The sequence below is a fragment of the Xenopus laevis genome, chromosome 7S (assembly GCF_017654675.1).
Source record: "Xenopus laevis strain J_2021 chromosome 7S, Xenopus_laevis_v10.1, whole genome shotgun sequence".
In the NCBI taxonomy this organism is placed as follows: domain Eukaryota; kingdom Metazoa; phylum Chordata; class Amphibia; order Anura; family Pipidae; genus Xenopus; species Xenopus laevis.
In genome coordinates, this window is record NC_054384.1 from 45144446 (window position 1) to 45160103 (window position 15658).

At 40.7% G+C, this 15658-nt stretch overlaps 1 protein-coding gene across 1 annotated transcript; it reads right to left on the bottom strand.

Annotated features, from left to right (window-relative positions):
- Window positions 1-3994: 3994 nt before the first annotated feature.
- LOC108703372 (zinc finger protein 503) lies at window positions 3995-8288 on the bottom strand. The gene is made up of 2 exons (XM_018239438.2): window positions 7335-8288; window positions 3995-6083 (listed from the first exon to the last, which is right to left on the bottom strand). Exons 1-2 carry the CDS (start codon window positions 7581-7583, stop codon window positions 4713-4715), a joined length of 1620 nt encoding a protein of 539 aa, XP_018094927.1. The 5' UTR covers window positions 7584-8288; the 3' UTR covers window positions 3995-4712.
- Window positions 8289-15658: the final 7370 nt, after the last annotated feature.

Sequence of the window (15658 nt, forward strand, 5' to 3'; positions counted from 1 at the left end):
GCTGAACAGTGGCGTAACTACCAGGGGTGTGTGTGTGGGGGGGATTTTCAAGTGTGCACGCCAGCAGCATTCCGGTGCGAGATCCATAGTGGGGATGGCCGGACAGGTAGGCCCAGGTTTCCATCCTGTACCAGGGCCTGTCGAAGATTAGTTATGCTACCGCTGCTGAAACTTCACATGTAGTGGAGCTCTGTTATGATCCAAAGTTTTATGGGTTAATTACCTTAGGAGATATAAGTAAACACTAGTTACAGCAGGATAATTTGAGGTTTAGAAAAGTTGTAGCAATATGTAATGGCATGCATACCAGATTGGCTAGTTAAAAGTAAATTCAGACACTAGTTATCTGGTAATAATACTTGGTGTCATGAAAAGAAAATGATTTAAAGGGGTTGTTCACTTTTAGTTAATTTTTAGTATGATGTAGAGAGTGATATTCTGAGAATATATGCAATAGGTTTTCACTTCCTATTATGTGTGTTTTTTGAGTTATTTAGATGTTTATTCAGCAGCTCTCCAGTCTGCAGTTTCAGCAAGCTGGTTGTTAGGGTCATAATTAACCTAGCAATCATACATTGATTTGAATAAGAAACTGGAATATGAATAGGAGAGGGCCTGAATAGAAGGATAAGTAATAAAAACTAGCAATAACAATAAATTACAGACCATTTGTTTTTAAATGGGGTCAGTGACCCCTCTTTGAAAGCTAGAAAAAGTCAGAAGAAGAAAGTAAATAAATAAAAACTTTAAAATAAATAAATAATGAAAGCCAATTGAAAAGTTACTTGGAATTGGCCATTCTATAACATACTAAAAATTTATTTAAAAGTGAACCACCCCTTTAAAGCTAGGATGTCAAACTCAGCTGTTGTGAATTCCTAAAATCTTAGGCAATCTAATTTCTAACAGTATTTATCTACTGCCAACAAGAATATGTTAAAGTGTTAGGCAATTTATTAAAATAAAGAATGTGATTATGTGTCATAAAATAAAACAATGTTATAATAAAATATCTTTTTAATCTCTGTTTGATGAGCACAGTAATAACATAGCCCTTAATAGCGAGCTGTGCCTGTTATTGTAGATTACAAACAATGACCACTGTTCTTTTGATTGATAAAATTTGTATGGAATTACAAACTAGATATCAGCTTCAATCTCTTTCTGTATGTGTTTTTATAATGTTTCTGATATGTAAAAGTAATTAGCAAAATGTTTACATGTTTGTGTGCTCCTAATATGCATAGCTTTGAATGAATCATAATGATATTCTTGTAAAAGTTGAAATCTTTTGTGACACGATCAAATTATTCTGATCAATTCCATCATACCCTCTGTATATCTTGGCTTTTTAAAATCCACTTTTCTTTCTAGTTTATGTTAAAGGGTAAAATGGAAAGAAAACTGATAGCATTTACATTTTTCATGTAATATAGTAGGGACTTCTAGCACTGAAAATATGCTTCACAATCATTTCTAATGTTGTCTTAAGGTCAACATCTTACAGTTGGTCTCGAATTTTGAATTACAAATATATGTAAATACAGATATTTTCGCAAATAGCTTTGATTTTTTTTTAAAACCCGGTGCAATTCAGTGCAGTTTTAGAGGTGCCTGTCAAAAGCATTATATTCTTGACAAAGCTGTGCATTAAAAAATACAATTGCTGAAATAAGAATAATTAAAGAATACTATTTGATGAGGCGAAAAAGAACGTCTTTATAATTGTGTTCCATTTAAGTCTCTCTTTTTTTTCTCCAGAATTCTGTAGGCGTCCATTCATTGCTTTGTTAGTATTAATTCTGGGTTTTATTTGACACTGAAGATTTGTGACAGAATTGTCAGCTTATCTTTAATCATCCTGAGATGGAAAAATAGACATCAGACAGTTTAAAGATTCAAACAGAATCAGATCAATCTTATTCAGTTTGTAAAAAAAAAAAAAAAAGGAATTATGCGAGAATTTCTTACTCTGACCATTATGTTAAGCTCTTATGAAATCCAAAGCAGTTTACAAAGATATTATAGAAATACATTCGTTTTCTTCCACCCTAAAGGGCACATTAGAAAGAAAAAATGTTTCATTTGTTTATTTTTCAAAATTGTTTTATACATAACTGAAATAAGCTTACACAAGAGAAATTAAATACAGAGGAGACAACAGATTTGGAGCGTATTTTCTTGCTGTTTTAATACTATTAGCTAGGTCAATGGGAATGGAAATTATAATGATACCATGTTTTTACATTTATTTTGCTCTAGATTACTGGTATTTCAAGTTATGTTTATTTGTTCAATCCAATCCCCAACAACTGCACGAAATATAGAGTATTTTAATATGAAGATAAGGGGAGGTATGTTTGGAGTAAAAGAGACACACAGGTGAATCACTTTATCTAATAATATACGATACATTTAAGAACTACACTAGGGAGGTAAGTGGTCATGTTGTGTTCCCATTTCCGTAGCAACACATACAAAGAGGTCGACTGGATGTCGGGTGTAGGTGAAGGTATCCATATAAATAGCTATTTATGAAAGAGTCAAAGCAATGTTAAATCTACAAAATTTGAAATGATATTCCGGTAGCAAAGTTACAGGTTTATAATAACTGACACTCCCCAAATTACACCCTAGCCGGCCTCAGATTGTTCCCCCGTAGGTCAGTTTGGTAATCTATGACAGTTTTTCCACCAGCAAAATAATTTAGTTTAGGATACATCAGACCTAGACCGATGGTTTGGGGAATGGAGGTCTCGACCCTTCCCAATCGTTCAAGTAAGGTGTAAACAGCCGGTATCACTGCATAGCTTTATCCCACGATACGCATAAAATAATTTTACTTGGAGGATGAAAAGTAGCAATGGCACTGGATAGATGCAAAGCGACTATCGCACATGTGAGCTTTTCCATACAATTCATAAACAGCATTTTGATATAAAAAAAATATCTATATACCTATCTAAGTCCGTAATGCTGCTGTACACACTTTAATAATGCCCTGGTGCTAACAGTAGTATTATATAAAATTTGTGAAAAATGCTGTTGCACACCTAGAGTGCAACAACATTTTTCACAAATTATATAGATAGATAGATAGATAGATATATAGATAGATGATTGATAGAGAGAGAGAGAGAGAGAGAGAGAGAGAGAGAGAGAGAGAGAGAGAGATAGAAGTTAGTCCCTCAGAACTGTATGGCTAGTTATATAATCGGTAGCCTCTGCTGCACAGTCTTATGGGCACATCAGCACGCCATGCGATCTATAAATGTATGCCAATAAAGAGAACATTTTAATATTTTTCTACTAAAAGGAGTACGCAACAACCTGCTATATAATGGCACTGACCACATAATTTCATATAATTGCATACCCGGAAAGTATTTTTGGAACACTCAATTCTTAACTAGTCCCCTTTGTTTCCTACAGAAAAAAACCTACAACTCCTAGAGACATTTGTTCTCACATGTTTAAATACCCAAGTGATTCTTTTGTTCCGTCTGGGATTCTCTGGTTGTGTCAGGGGATCAGTGGATCAGCGAATTTGCTCACGCTTGAACTATAAGTAATGTCACACCTGGAGATTGGGGGAGATTTAGTCACCCAGCGACTAATCGCCTCTTCTTTGGGGCAACTAATCTCAAACGGCTTCCCACCTGCTAGAATGAGAAATCGCCTACGCTATGGCACTGCGGCACTTCGTTTTCCGAGTCACCCGCAGTTGCCTCAGGAGGAAATAAAACAAAGTTAGAGAGGATTTATTCATTACAGTTGTTTTTGTTTTGTTTCCAACCCCGCTGCTGATATTTTTCTTCCAAAGTAGGTAATATCTTATCAAAACCGTAAGTGTCTTGATATCTGAATTGGGAAAACTTTAGAAATAGAAGGTTTTTTTGTGTTCACTGTAGAGTCCTACAGTAACTCCCCCTCCCTTTTTGTTACAGACAAATAAATGTAAAACCATTTTTTTTCTTAACCACAAGCAGACAGATTAGTATAAATATTTTTAATTCACATATTTAACATAAGCAGAAAATAAGCAGGGATGTGTTTTTGAATTAAGCTTAACGGAAATAAAATGCTTTTCATTAAAACGGACAGAATTGTGTTCCGTAATTCAAACGGCATGTTAAATCCCGTGAAAAATATTAACAAAACAATTTAACACAGAAAACAAAATGCCACCCTATTTGGTAAAGAAAATATTTGAGGCTTGTATCTAAAGTTTCAAAATAAGGCAAACAATGGCATTTTCTCCTGTATGTCTTGCCTTTACTTTTAAGACACATACAAAAAAAAATACCATTTTATATATTTTTATTATGTTCGCATTAAAAATACTTGAAATTTGAATTTCGACATAAAGCTATCTGCTTTTGAAACAAACATAGTACTGGATTTAAAATGCTAGGGTTTAATCCCGATGAAAGCGATAGTCTAACTAGATTTGTTGTTAAAATTGACTTAACATAAACAGAAAATGCACTGTATATCCCTGTTATTTATATATCTTTTTGGAGACTTCACTTTACCTCACTCTACCTATCCAGAAATGCACTTTATAAGCCGTCCTGCTTGGAGCTAACAGAAATAAACAGATTGTCCTACGATCCAGTCCCCAAATGAACCAAAATCGCATTCTTCGTTCCTTGGAAAACCCGGATATATTTAAATCAATTATTCCTTAGGAAGGGGCCCACCTGTGGCAGTCACTGGTATCCCAGAGCGGAGGCTGTTGTGAGTCTTTGCCCGTACAGGGCATAGGGTGAGTAGTAGTGTCCCGTGGCTGCTGGCATTGGCACTGGCGCACCTCCTGAGGGTAGAGGGCTTTTGGAGTATGGATGGTAGCGACTGCTGCTGATTCCCAAGGGGTGGTGGTGTGGGCTTCGCATGGAAAGTTGGTTCGGGGAAGCTCCTGTAGGAGGTATGTGCATGTGACATGCCATAGCAGCGGCTGCCAGAGAGGATGAGCTGGGGTATCCCGGCAGCAACTTGTCCGTGGCCCCTGAAAAAGCGGTATGTGTCCGCAAGTGACCTAGAAGCTCCTCAGAAGAGGAAAAGCGCTTATCGCAAGGGCCTGTGGCCGATACCCAGTTACATACATGGGGTAGGGTATCATTGGGCAACATGAAACCATAAGCATACAAAGGGTGGCCAGTCAGGGAGGGTGGGGGTACCCCGTGGAGGGCGTGACTAGGATATACCAAAGGGTATCCAGATTTGAGGTCGTGTGCACACGTTGCGCCTGCGCCCATTTGGGAGGCACAGTGGTAACTAAGACAGTAAGGGTCCCTGCATAGGCTAGCGGTCATCACAGAGGGAGGGGAGGCCCCAGTGAGAGGGCTAGAAGCTGCAGACTTGCTTGTGCACCCCAAAGTGCTTAGCTGAGCCCCCACCAAGGAACCCCCCTTGGAGGGATCCAGAGAAACCCCATGAGGCAGGAACTGTGCAGGGTACCCAGCATAAGCCCCAGCTAGTGTGGCCGGGTAGGGCATGCTTGCAGGTGGCAGTGGGAAGACAGTGTGACCTGGTTTGTAGGGTGACACAGGTGCCACAAGCCCGGAGCCTAGTACAGAGCTTGAAGAGGAGGCTGGTACGGGTGATGGTGCAGCGGACAGGCTTTTACAGCCTATTGAACCCTCGCTGTGAATAGACAGCTCTGCGCTTAGCCGTTCATGCGCACTGCCGTCAAGGGCAGCATTCTTGGCACACTTTTCCACCTCTTTCTTGTCTATGCATTCCATGGAGACCTTCGACTCTGAGGGGGGAGGTGGGGTGCGAGGTGATCCAGGACTGCCAGTCCGAGGGGTGAAGGGTGGACAGGTGGCGCTAGGAACACGAAATCCGGACTTGTCATTTACGGACTGGTCCTTCTTATCTGGGGGCTTGGAATAGGGTTTAAAGCTGGATTTATCCTCTGCCCCTATGTCGCTAAGTTTTAGGGACGCGGACTTGGACTCCTTATCGCCACCTGCAGAGGCGCCCGTAACTGACGAAAGCTTGGAGAGTGCAGGATCTGGCTTCCCGATCTGTGAGCAGGTCTGCGCCAGGAGTGCAAGGGGACTCTTCTTGGCGTCCAGCTGAGGGGGAAGCAGAAAAAAAGTCACAGAGAGTTGCCAATAAAGTGCCAATTCAAAAGCAAAACACAAACCCCATTATTACCAAAGGCCATAACGACAGCATTGTACATATGGTCAACTAAACATCCATAATGGCTGCCTATCTCCTGTGAAATATGTGGCACTGAGATAAGTAATTCTTAAATATGGTTGCAAAGGGCTTTTTAGTAGACACATAGCACCAGCGCCTTTTAACTTTCATATCCACTCTGAACAGCCTACTGCGAAATACACTGGAACTGCCATTAATATTAATGATTCCGGTCGGCAAAGTGACTGTACAGGTTGTGTCACATACCATGTCATTACTTTCTGTTCTTATACTGTGCCCATGTTGAGGGTGTCCACTACAAATATCCAGGAGCCATTCATCAAATATGGATCCGATTCTTCAGAAGTCGGAACCACGCTGCTAGTACTTTGCTGCTTATGTATTTACTGTGACATTGTATCTTTTAGTTTTAAGTATAAACAGATACAAATGATTAAAGAGCGAAAGGGTCACATAAGACATACTAGGGAGATTCATTCCTCAGTGCTAAAATTAAACGAAATAATGAATATTAATGGTTGCATATGAAATGTTAGGCCCACGTTTAGACCTAAATATCAATAGGAAGCATTACATTTGGCGCCTAAAGGTTCGACGCTTTTGATTATACAAATACCACGGAATCCTAAATGGGGGCGCAAATATTACCCGGAAATTGCTTTTCAAATATCTAAAACACATGGCCAGTATTCCCCTTCCGAGTAGCCTATATTCTACAGTATTAGTAGCCTTTGCTAGCTTTATAAAGAGTGACACTCGGGTCAATAAAAGCAAGTTAAAAATGCAAATGAATGTTTCCTACCTGACTAAAAATTATGGCTTCGTGAAATATAAAGCGCCAAGATTTATTCTACCAATAAACTGGGCAAAAATTAGCAATTTATTTAATGGGAATAAAGAACCGACGATCTATAGGACAAAAAGGCGCAGACTGTGCAGCGTGGCAAGAACACTGAGCTCAGCACACAAGGTAAAGCCAACAGGAAAGAAAAGACACAGCCTAGTAGAAAAAAAAAAACTACAAACCACCAACATTGTAGATAAAAGCGAGGTAATAGATAGACATACAGTCTAGTTCTAGGGGACACAATTGTACAAAGCTTGTACTGCACATTAATTATTGTTGTGCCTAGTTTTACTCAGTCTTGCTAGATTCTTACCTCAATAGGGCTAACGGGGGTGGAGGGTAGAGGCTGAAGGTATTCGGGGTGCAGGATGTGTCCGCTCCTGGCTGTTAGCATTTTGAGCACCTTAATAGGGAGCCTTTTGGCCTGCCGCTGGGGATTGCTAGGAGGCACGGTGTGGATAAAGGCTCTGCTAGAGAATGAAGCTCTTCCGTCACTTCTGTCTCTGCTCTCAAGAATAACGTGGCTAATTCGACTTCCAGAACCCAGTTGCGAGTTGATCATGTCCCCCGGGCAGACATTTGGAAGCAGGGAGGTGAGAGAGCCCACTGATGCGAAATGACGGAGATGTGCCCGTTACGACCGTATGGAAATAGTGACCCTTGAGATCGGACCGACTTTTAGATTGCGCTCAGCAGCGTCAGAAATTCGGTGAGTGTCCGCCTGAATCATCAACACAATGTAATCGAATACAGCAATACCTGCTTGGAGCTAGAGCACTGTACATTCGTACTCAACAGTGGCTACTTTCAGCTACAGTGCAGGCTGTACATATCCAGTAGAGGCGTCGTGTACATTTCAGCCAATTACACTATCCAGGAATTCCGGGTCCTATATTAAGATCCAACTACCTGTCCTTGCGTTTTTTCCTGCGTTGACTGGCTCCTGAATCTAGATCGAACGAATCTTTGTCCCTCCGAGAAACACGTTACAATCCAGATCTGCATTAGGCCACACCACACAAGATCCTTTCAATACAGCGCGGTCGCTGCAGCCACTCCTCAAGCAGTGCTCGCCGTAGAACTGCTAGGAAGAGTACTGCCAAAGAAACTCACTTCAAAGCCTCTGAATTAGTGCAGAGATTAAAGCCTTTGCCGCCTTCCAATCAAATGGGACCCCAAGGTGATTGGAGGGTCAAGGGGATGTGACGTCCTCTTTCTCGCTACCTCAGTCTAATGGTCTTCTTTCTTTTTCATATTACTCCCTCCCACTAGTGGATTCGCCTCTCCGCCGAAAGTACGCACCTTTATTTTATGGTTCATGTCTCCAGCCGCACTTAATTAGAAAATGTTTCTTGTTATGCATAGCGGCTGGATATGGAAATAAATGCTTAAACACTGTCACCATGCTTTCCCTTGTAAACGCGTTTTTTTATAAACTGCATTCATATTTGGTGCAATTGTGACGTTTGCCAGCAAATGGTCGAAAACTGCCAAAACTGCCTGGTTTGACAATAGCTGATAACCATTCACATCTGCAGATAGGCACCCAGTGTTGGACTGGGACACCAGGGGCCCACCCAAAAATCTTTGACTAGGGGCCCACCAATTAATTTTAGACTAGGGGCCCACTCTCAGTACTATTATTCTTCCTCTCCTCACTCAACCTCTATTCTCCTAGTCTATTTTCTTTACATACTGTAATGCTAGAATCTGTTATTCCATCTATTTAGCCACTTTGTTCTCATAAAAATAGGCAATGGCCATTAAATAGGCCAAATGTCTAGCAGCATGAGGGCCCACTGACACCTGGGCTCACAGGGACTTTTCCTGGTATCCCGGTGGGCCACTCCGACACTGTAGGCACCAATGGATAGCCAGATGCTTGGGGTCCCAGGGCCGGCCTTAGGCCTATTGGACCAATTGGGCCCCGCACCTCTGGGGGCCCCTCACCACAGGGCAGCACAGATAATATTTCCCTCAGCACATGATGCTGCCTGGCCTGCCCCCAACTTTGAGAGTCCAGCCCATCCCCAAATCCATAGGTCCAGCCCACCCCCAACTCTGATAAGCCAGCCTATCCCCCAACTCCATAGGTCTAGCCTGCCCCCAACTCTCATAGGCCCAGCTTTCCTCCAACCTTGATAGGCCCTGCCTGCCCCCAATCCAACCAAGCCTGCTCCCAAGCTGAATCGGCCCAGCCTGCCCCAAACTAATTGGCCAAGTCCACTCTCCTATTTCCTCCCTCTCTCTCTTACCCTATGTGCCCCTATTATGTGTCCCTATTTCATCCCTCTCACTCTCTTACCTTGTCTGCCCCTTTCCTTACTATTTTGTGCCTGTATGCCCTTATTTTCCTAAATACTTGGTGTGTCAGTAGCCAGCAACACTTTGTCTAGGGGCCCCGCCAACATGGGCCCACATTTGATAGGATCAGCCCTGTGGGGTCCTATACTGAACAAATACAAGTTTCTCACCAGTGTTGTGATGATTGGTTCAAGACAATCACATGTCCGTATCATGTTCCTCTCAGCAACATATATACAAAATATGCGGACTTGGGAAGATGAATTAAAGCTTCTTTATTTCTCAAAAATTAACAGTGCATAATGTCCTTACTACTGATGCGTTTCATGCCCAATGGCACTTCTTCAGAGTATATCTACTATAAGGAAGTGCCATTGGGCACGAAACGCGTCAGTAGTAAGGACATTACGCACTATTAATTTTTGAGAAATAAAGAAGCTTTACTTCATCTTCACAAGTCCACATATTTTGTATATATGTTCCTATATTGAACAGTTACCCCCTATTAGAGGAAATTGGTGACTTGAGCCTAGGGCGGCAATATATTAGGGACGACATGCAGCCCAGTTGCTTTCTGAGGAGCACTGGGGACGGACAGGGGAATTTGGGCAGGTGGAAGCTAGGACCAGGCCAGCGCAATAAATCCGGCCCTGATTTCTGGTGTACTGTCTGAAAACACCTGAATTGAAAAGAGTGTTTGGAAGGTGAACAACCCCTTTAAATTATTATCCAACCATTTAGCCAAGCAGCTGTACCCAGAGGAGGGCTGGCAAAGAAGACTAATAGGCCCTAAAACAGTAGGTCCAGTTCATTATTTTTAATATCTAACCATTTTTCTTAAATCTAAGTTTACACTTTTCTGTTCCTCTGATGTTTCAGGCATGAACCACAGTAATCCAGATGCAGAACAATTTACTACATTAGTTAATATATTTCCCAGAAGCATCTGTAGGATGCCATCAACTATTGTATCAATTATAACAGTTTTCTTTGATGAAAATAAGGGATTATGCTGAGCCTTTTCTCATTTGAATGGCTGCCCTTGCTACACAGCATCTTATTTATACAAACAATAGTAATTTTTCTGAAGCAAACACAGCAGTTTCACCAGTGCAGGGCAACACTGCATTATATTTTAATTACTGTAAAACACTTTTATTTTTCGATGTTCCTGTTCTTTTTAGTTCACAAGGACGGCCCTTCCATCACAGCCCCAGTAGGCAGCTGGATGCCCCACTCCGACCCTGTATAAAAACATATTATGGCCTGCACAAAGCATATAAAAGACCAGGAACTGATAAAATACTGAAGGCACATCTACTAGAATTCCAAATCCATGTAACAGAGTTCTATAGAAATTACATAGGGACTGGTATATTTTGAATGTTTTGTTGAATGTGCAAATAAGTATAATGTTCACGATTATGAAATATGTTTGTGTAATTATGTGCTTATATTCAATTTAGACTGCATTACAACACTATGACATTCCTAAATGGGATGTGTATGAAGACAAATCTTACCTTAAAAGGATACTGTCATGGGAAAACATGTTTTTTCCAAAACGCATCAGTTAATAGTGCTGCTCCAGCAGACTTCTGCACTGCAATCCATTTCTCAAAAGAGCAAACAGATTTTTTCATATTCAACTTTGAAATCTGACATGGGGCTAGACAGCTGCCCCCAGTCATGTGACTTGTGCCTGCACTTTAGGATGGAACTACTTTCTGGCAGGCTGTTATTTCTCCTACTTAATGTAACTGAATCAGTCTCAGTGGGACTTAGCTTTTACTATTGAGTGCTGTTCTTATATCTACCAGGCAGCTGTTATCTTGAGTTAGGGAGCTACTATCTGGTTACCTTCCCATTGTTCTGTTGTTAGGCTGCTGGGGGGAAAGGGAGGGGGGTGACATCACTCCAACTTGCATTACAGCAGTAAAGAGTGATTGAAGTTAATCAGAGCACAAGTCACATGACTGGGACAGCTGGGAAATTGACAATATGTCTCTTTTGAAAAATGAATTTCAGTGCAGAATTCTGCTGGAGCAGCACTATTAGCTGATGCATTTTGAAAAACATGACAGTATCCCTTTAAGCCTTTATCGCTATCCCTGTAAACACAGGGATAAAGCTATGAACTAAACAAACTAATAAGCAGAACCTTGTGGTTGAATCAGAAAGGCAAAAGGGCCTATAATGGGTACTTTAAATTTGTTGTTGTGATGTTCTGCTTTGTATACATAAGAACAGTACATTAATATCTAATTTAGGCATAAGGTAAGGGAAATCATACCCCTAAACACATCTTCTATGTACATATCAAAGTATTGATATACCCAGTGTTTTACTGTGCAATGAAGCTGTATAAAAGTGCATTAGAATGTGAAGGTTCCAAGATACCTGCCATACTGTCAGGGGTTGACAATATTACCTATGCGGATAGGGCAGCAATTAAGATTCTATTGGAAGATACTAACATTGTAATTCGTCCAGCGGATAAAGGTGGGGGCATAGTGCTAATGAATTATGTGGACTATCGACAAGAGATACAGAGATAGTTATCAGACGCTACGGTGTATAATTACAATTATATATATTAACAGGGGATCCTGTGGTGGCCTTTAAATCAAAAGTTGATGCATTAATTAAATTGGCTTCCAATTGGCTTCCAATTGGCTTCCAATTGTAACACGACTGATGACACACTGACTTCATTTTTGACTTATGATTTTCCAGTATGCCTTATAATGTATACTCTTCCCAAGGTACACAAGAGTTTGACACATCCGCCTGGCCGGCCCATGTATCTAGCCGTGATTCCTTACTTCATCATGGTTTATATCTGGATACTATATTACAACCATGGTAAGAGGTACTCCTACCTATTTATGGGACACACCACATTTACTTGATAGTATCCAACAGCTTAGTCTTCCCACTAATGTACCTTGTTTCCTAGCAACTATGGACGCGGTGAGCCTCTATAGAATAATACCTCATAAGGCTGGGATTGATGCAGTAAGGCAGTCTCTAATGGAGGACAATACGTACATGGGCCCACCAATAGAATTTATATTGGAACTATTAAATTTAGCCCTAACACTAAATTATTTTCGCTTCAAAAAGATTTATTACCTGCAAGTGGTGGGCACTGCCATGGGGGCAGCCATGGCGCCCGCTTATGCAAATCTTTACATGTACCAATATGAGCAGCACCACATCATACCCAGGTGTCAGGATAAACTAATGTTCCTCCTGAAATTTATTGACGATATGGTTTTGATCTGGCAGGGTGAGGAGAAGGAGTTTATAGAGATGTTAGATTAATTAAATAAATTCGACAGTCCACTTAACCTATGAGATAAATCCATCTAAACTACACTTTTTAGATGTGGAACTATTCTTTAGCTCTAATCAGGTGCAATATACCCTGTTTAGAAAACCTACAGATAAAAATGTACTTCTACATCATTAAAGCTGTCACCCTAGACACAAGAAAAAAACAATACCCATCAATAACCATGAGTGTTGCGTAATTCACTACAACAGCGGGCTGAACAAAATATTGAAGACATGTGGTTTTGATTTAGGGATCACGGGTATCCAGATGAAATGTTACAGAGTGCTCTCAAGATAGCTAGGACTCGCTGTGTAGCCATTGAGACTTTACAGAAGACTAAAGACTCTAGATTAACATTTACCACAACCTTCAATGAACAAACAAGTAAATTAGAAAAACAAGTTAAGGAAAAGTGGAACATTATTGAAGCAGATACAGAATTTAAGGGAATAATGGGAGGTCCCCCTATGGTGTGTTAAAAAAGAGGGGTAAACCTTAGGGATCTGCTGGTCAAGAATGATCCAGTGGCTTGTTATCAAAAGAAATCCACTGGTTGGCTAGCGTAAGTGAAACCTGGATCATTTCATTGCCCAAACTGCACTTTGTGCAGATATATGACCCCTGGGTCCTCATTTAATCATCCCCAGACAGGGAAACGATGCTCAATATGCCACCATATTACCTGCACCACTACTCATGTAGTGTCTTGTCACATGTCCTTGTGGATTGTCCTATGTCGGTAAAACCGACCAAACTTTACGCCTAAGAATGGATGGACATCGGTCCGCCATCAGTACAGCATTCAGGGATGGCAAAACTAGTAAACCGGTGGCAAAACATTTTTTGGAAAAAGGGCATCAATTGCCCACATTTAAGTATATGGCTATTGACCATATTCCACCATTAAGAAAGGGCGGTGACGATCCAAACTACTCCTCCAGAGGGAGTATTTTTGGATAAACAAATTAAACACCGTTGCACCCCTGGGTTTAAATGAGTTTTGCCCCCTTAATTGCTTCTTAAATCAATGCTAATATGTTGAAAATGTATCATGGTATTGTTATCTGTACTTTGATTTATAACACTGTTTCTGATTTGGTTTCTGGGGATATTTGTTTTTAACAATGTACCACTTGGGCTAGATACATTCTTATAGCTGACCTGTATAATCTGTATGTTCTGATGCAGGTGTTTTAACCACATGACCTGGTGGGCGTGTTTGTTACGTGGGGAGGGTCTTGGTGTGTATTTATTTAATGTAGTATACAATAGTATACGTTTTTAATGTAAAATGTATACTATTTCAAATCCCAGTGTGCACCTTTACTTTTGGATTTGTGTATATATATATACAGTGTATGTATACATATATACATATATATATATATATATATATATATATATATATATATATATATTTATTATAATTAACACTGTTAAATAAAATCAATTTTGATTTCTAAAATACCAGCCATATTGTATAATTAGTGCATCACTCGTACATACTAATGAATACCAGAGCAGGGAGCAATGCTGGTGTGCTCCACAGCTCTGCTGGCCAAGTACAACACATTTTCTAAAACTCTTCAAATTGTACCTTTCAGTTTTTTAGTGTCTTTATCTCTGCCTCAAAACTAAAGAAGATATAATCCCCACTCCCCTACCACTTGACTTCTACGAAGTGTTTGTAACTAGAAACAAGGTTTAGTGTACAATTCTCCAATCAGCCAGCGGATGACACAATGAGACCAAGGCAAAGGCTGGGGAATGTGAAAGTCACATGTTTCCAATCGAGCCTTATTTCTCCCTCACCTTTCAGTTCTGTTCTTCCTCCATCTCCCCACCTATCCATCAATTGCCAATGTGACTCCACCACCATCAGTCAGTTATTTGTCAGCGACAGCCTCTGTCAATCCGCTCCTGATTTATGTCATCTTTTGTTGCTGATTACAAGGCTGGTGTGACTTGAAGGGAAAGAGGTAGACAGAGAGAGGGAGAGGAAAGGGGTAGGACTATTCATTTGAAAAGAATCATTCAGTTTAGGGAAATAGATTGTCCACAGTGTAAACTCAATTTGCATGCAGTTCGGATCGGAGGCGATCTCAAGCACACACACATACATTTTTTTAGAAGTAACGACGGAACCCAGTGTGTTAAATCAGGTTCACGATGAGGTCATGTGAATACACCAACGTGATTCTGGTTAGAGCTGTGATGAGTTCTTCTGAACACTTGCCGACCCTAGCCAAGCCTATTGCTCTATGGTGATTTGTTCCTGGGAGTAGGTACAGTTGATCCCTGTAGCTGTAATGGCGACGGGTGGTCCATTGTGCATTAACCTCCTATTGTTTTACAGCGTTTAACTGCATTTGTACAACGGGTGGGTAATAATGCCGTGGAGTCGTTATACGACGTCGTTAAGAATAGATCGCCCTTCGCCCCACTTTGAAATAACTGCTGCTCAGTCTCAGTCTAATCAATGCTTGTGATTGTTAATTTTCTTTCTGTAATTCAGCGAAGTAACCTGAACAGTTGAGCTAAGTGATAGCTTCCAAGTAGGAAGCTGGTAGCCAAGTAGACTCTCCCCCAGCGTTTATGGGATTTTAAACTAAGCCCCTTCGAGATGCTGCTACAGGAGAGGTAGGACCCAAACGCAGCGTTTTGTTCTGTCTCTCAAAACACTGCCACGTCTGAGTGACTTTTTGGGGATGGGAGCGAGGCAGATACAGATTGACACATCTTGAGAATCCTTGGAATGTCAATAAGACTGACACATTACAGAAATGATTATTACAGATCAAAGAAGACGCTCCAACCATTCATTACAGCTCTTGTATTCTCTCGCAATTACCACATTTACGGCTCAGCTGTTTAAAGATTCTCCCTGGAAATTGATTTTTATTAAGCATCCCGTTGCAGAGCTGTTCCAGGCTCAGATATGTTTAAAGCGTGCTTATGATTAGACGAGTTTCTCTTTTTATATTGACAGACTA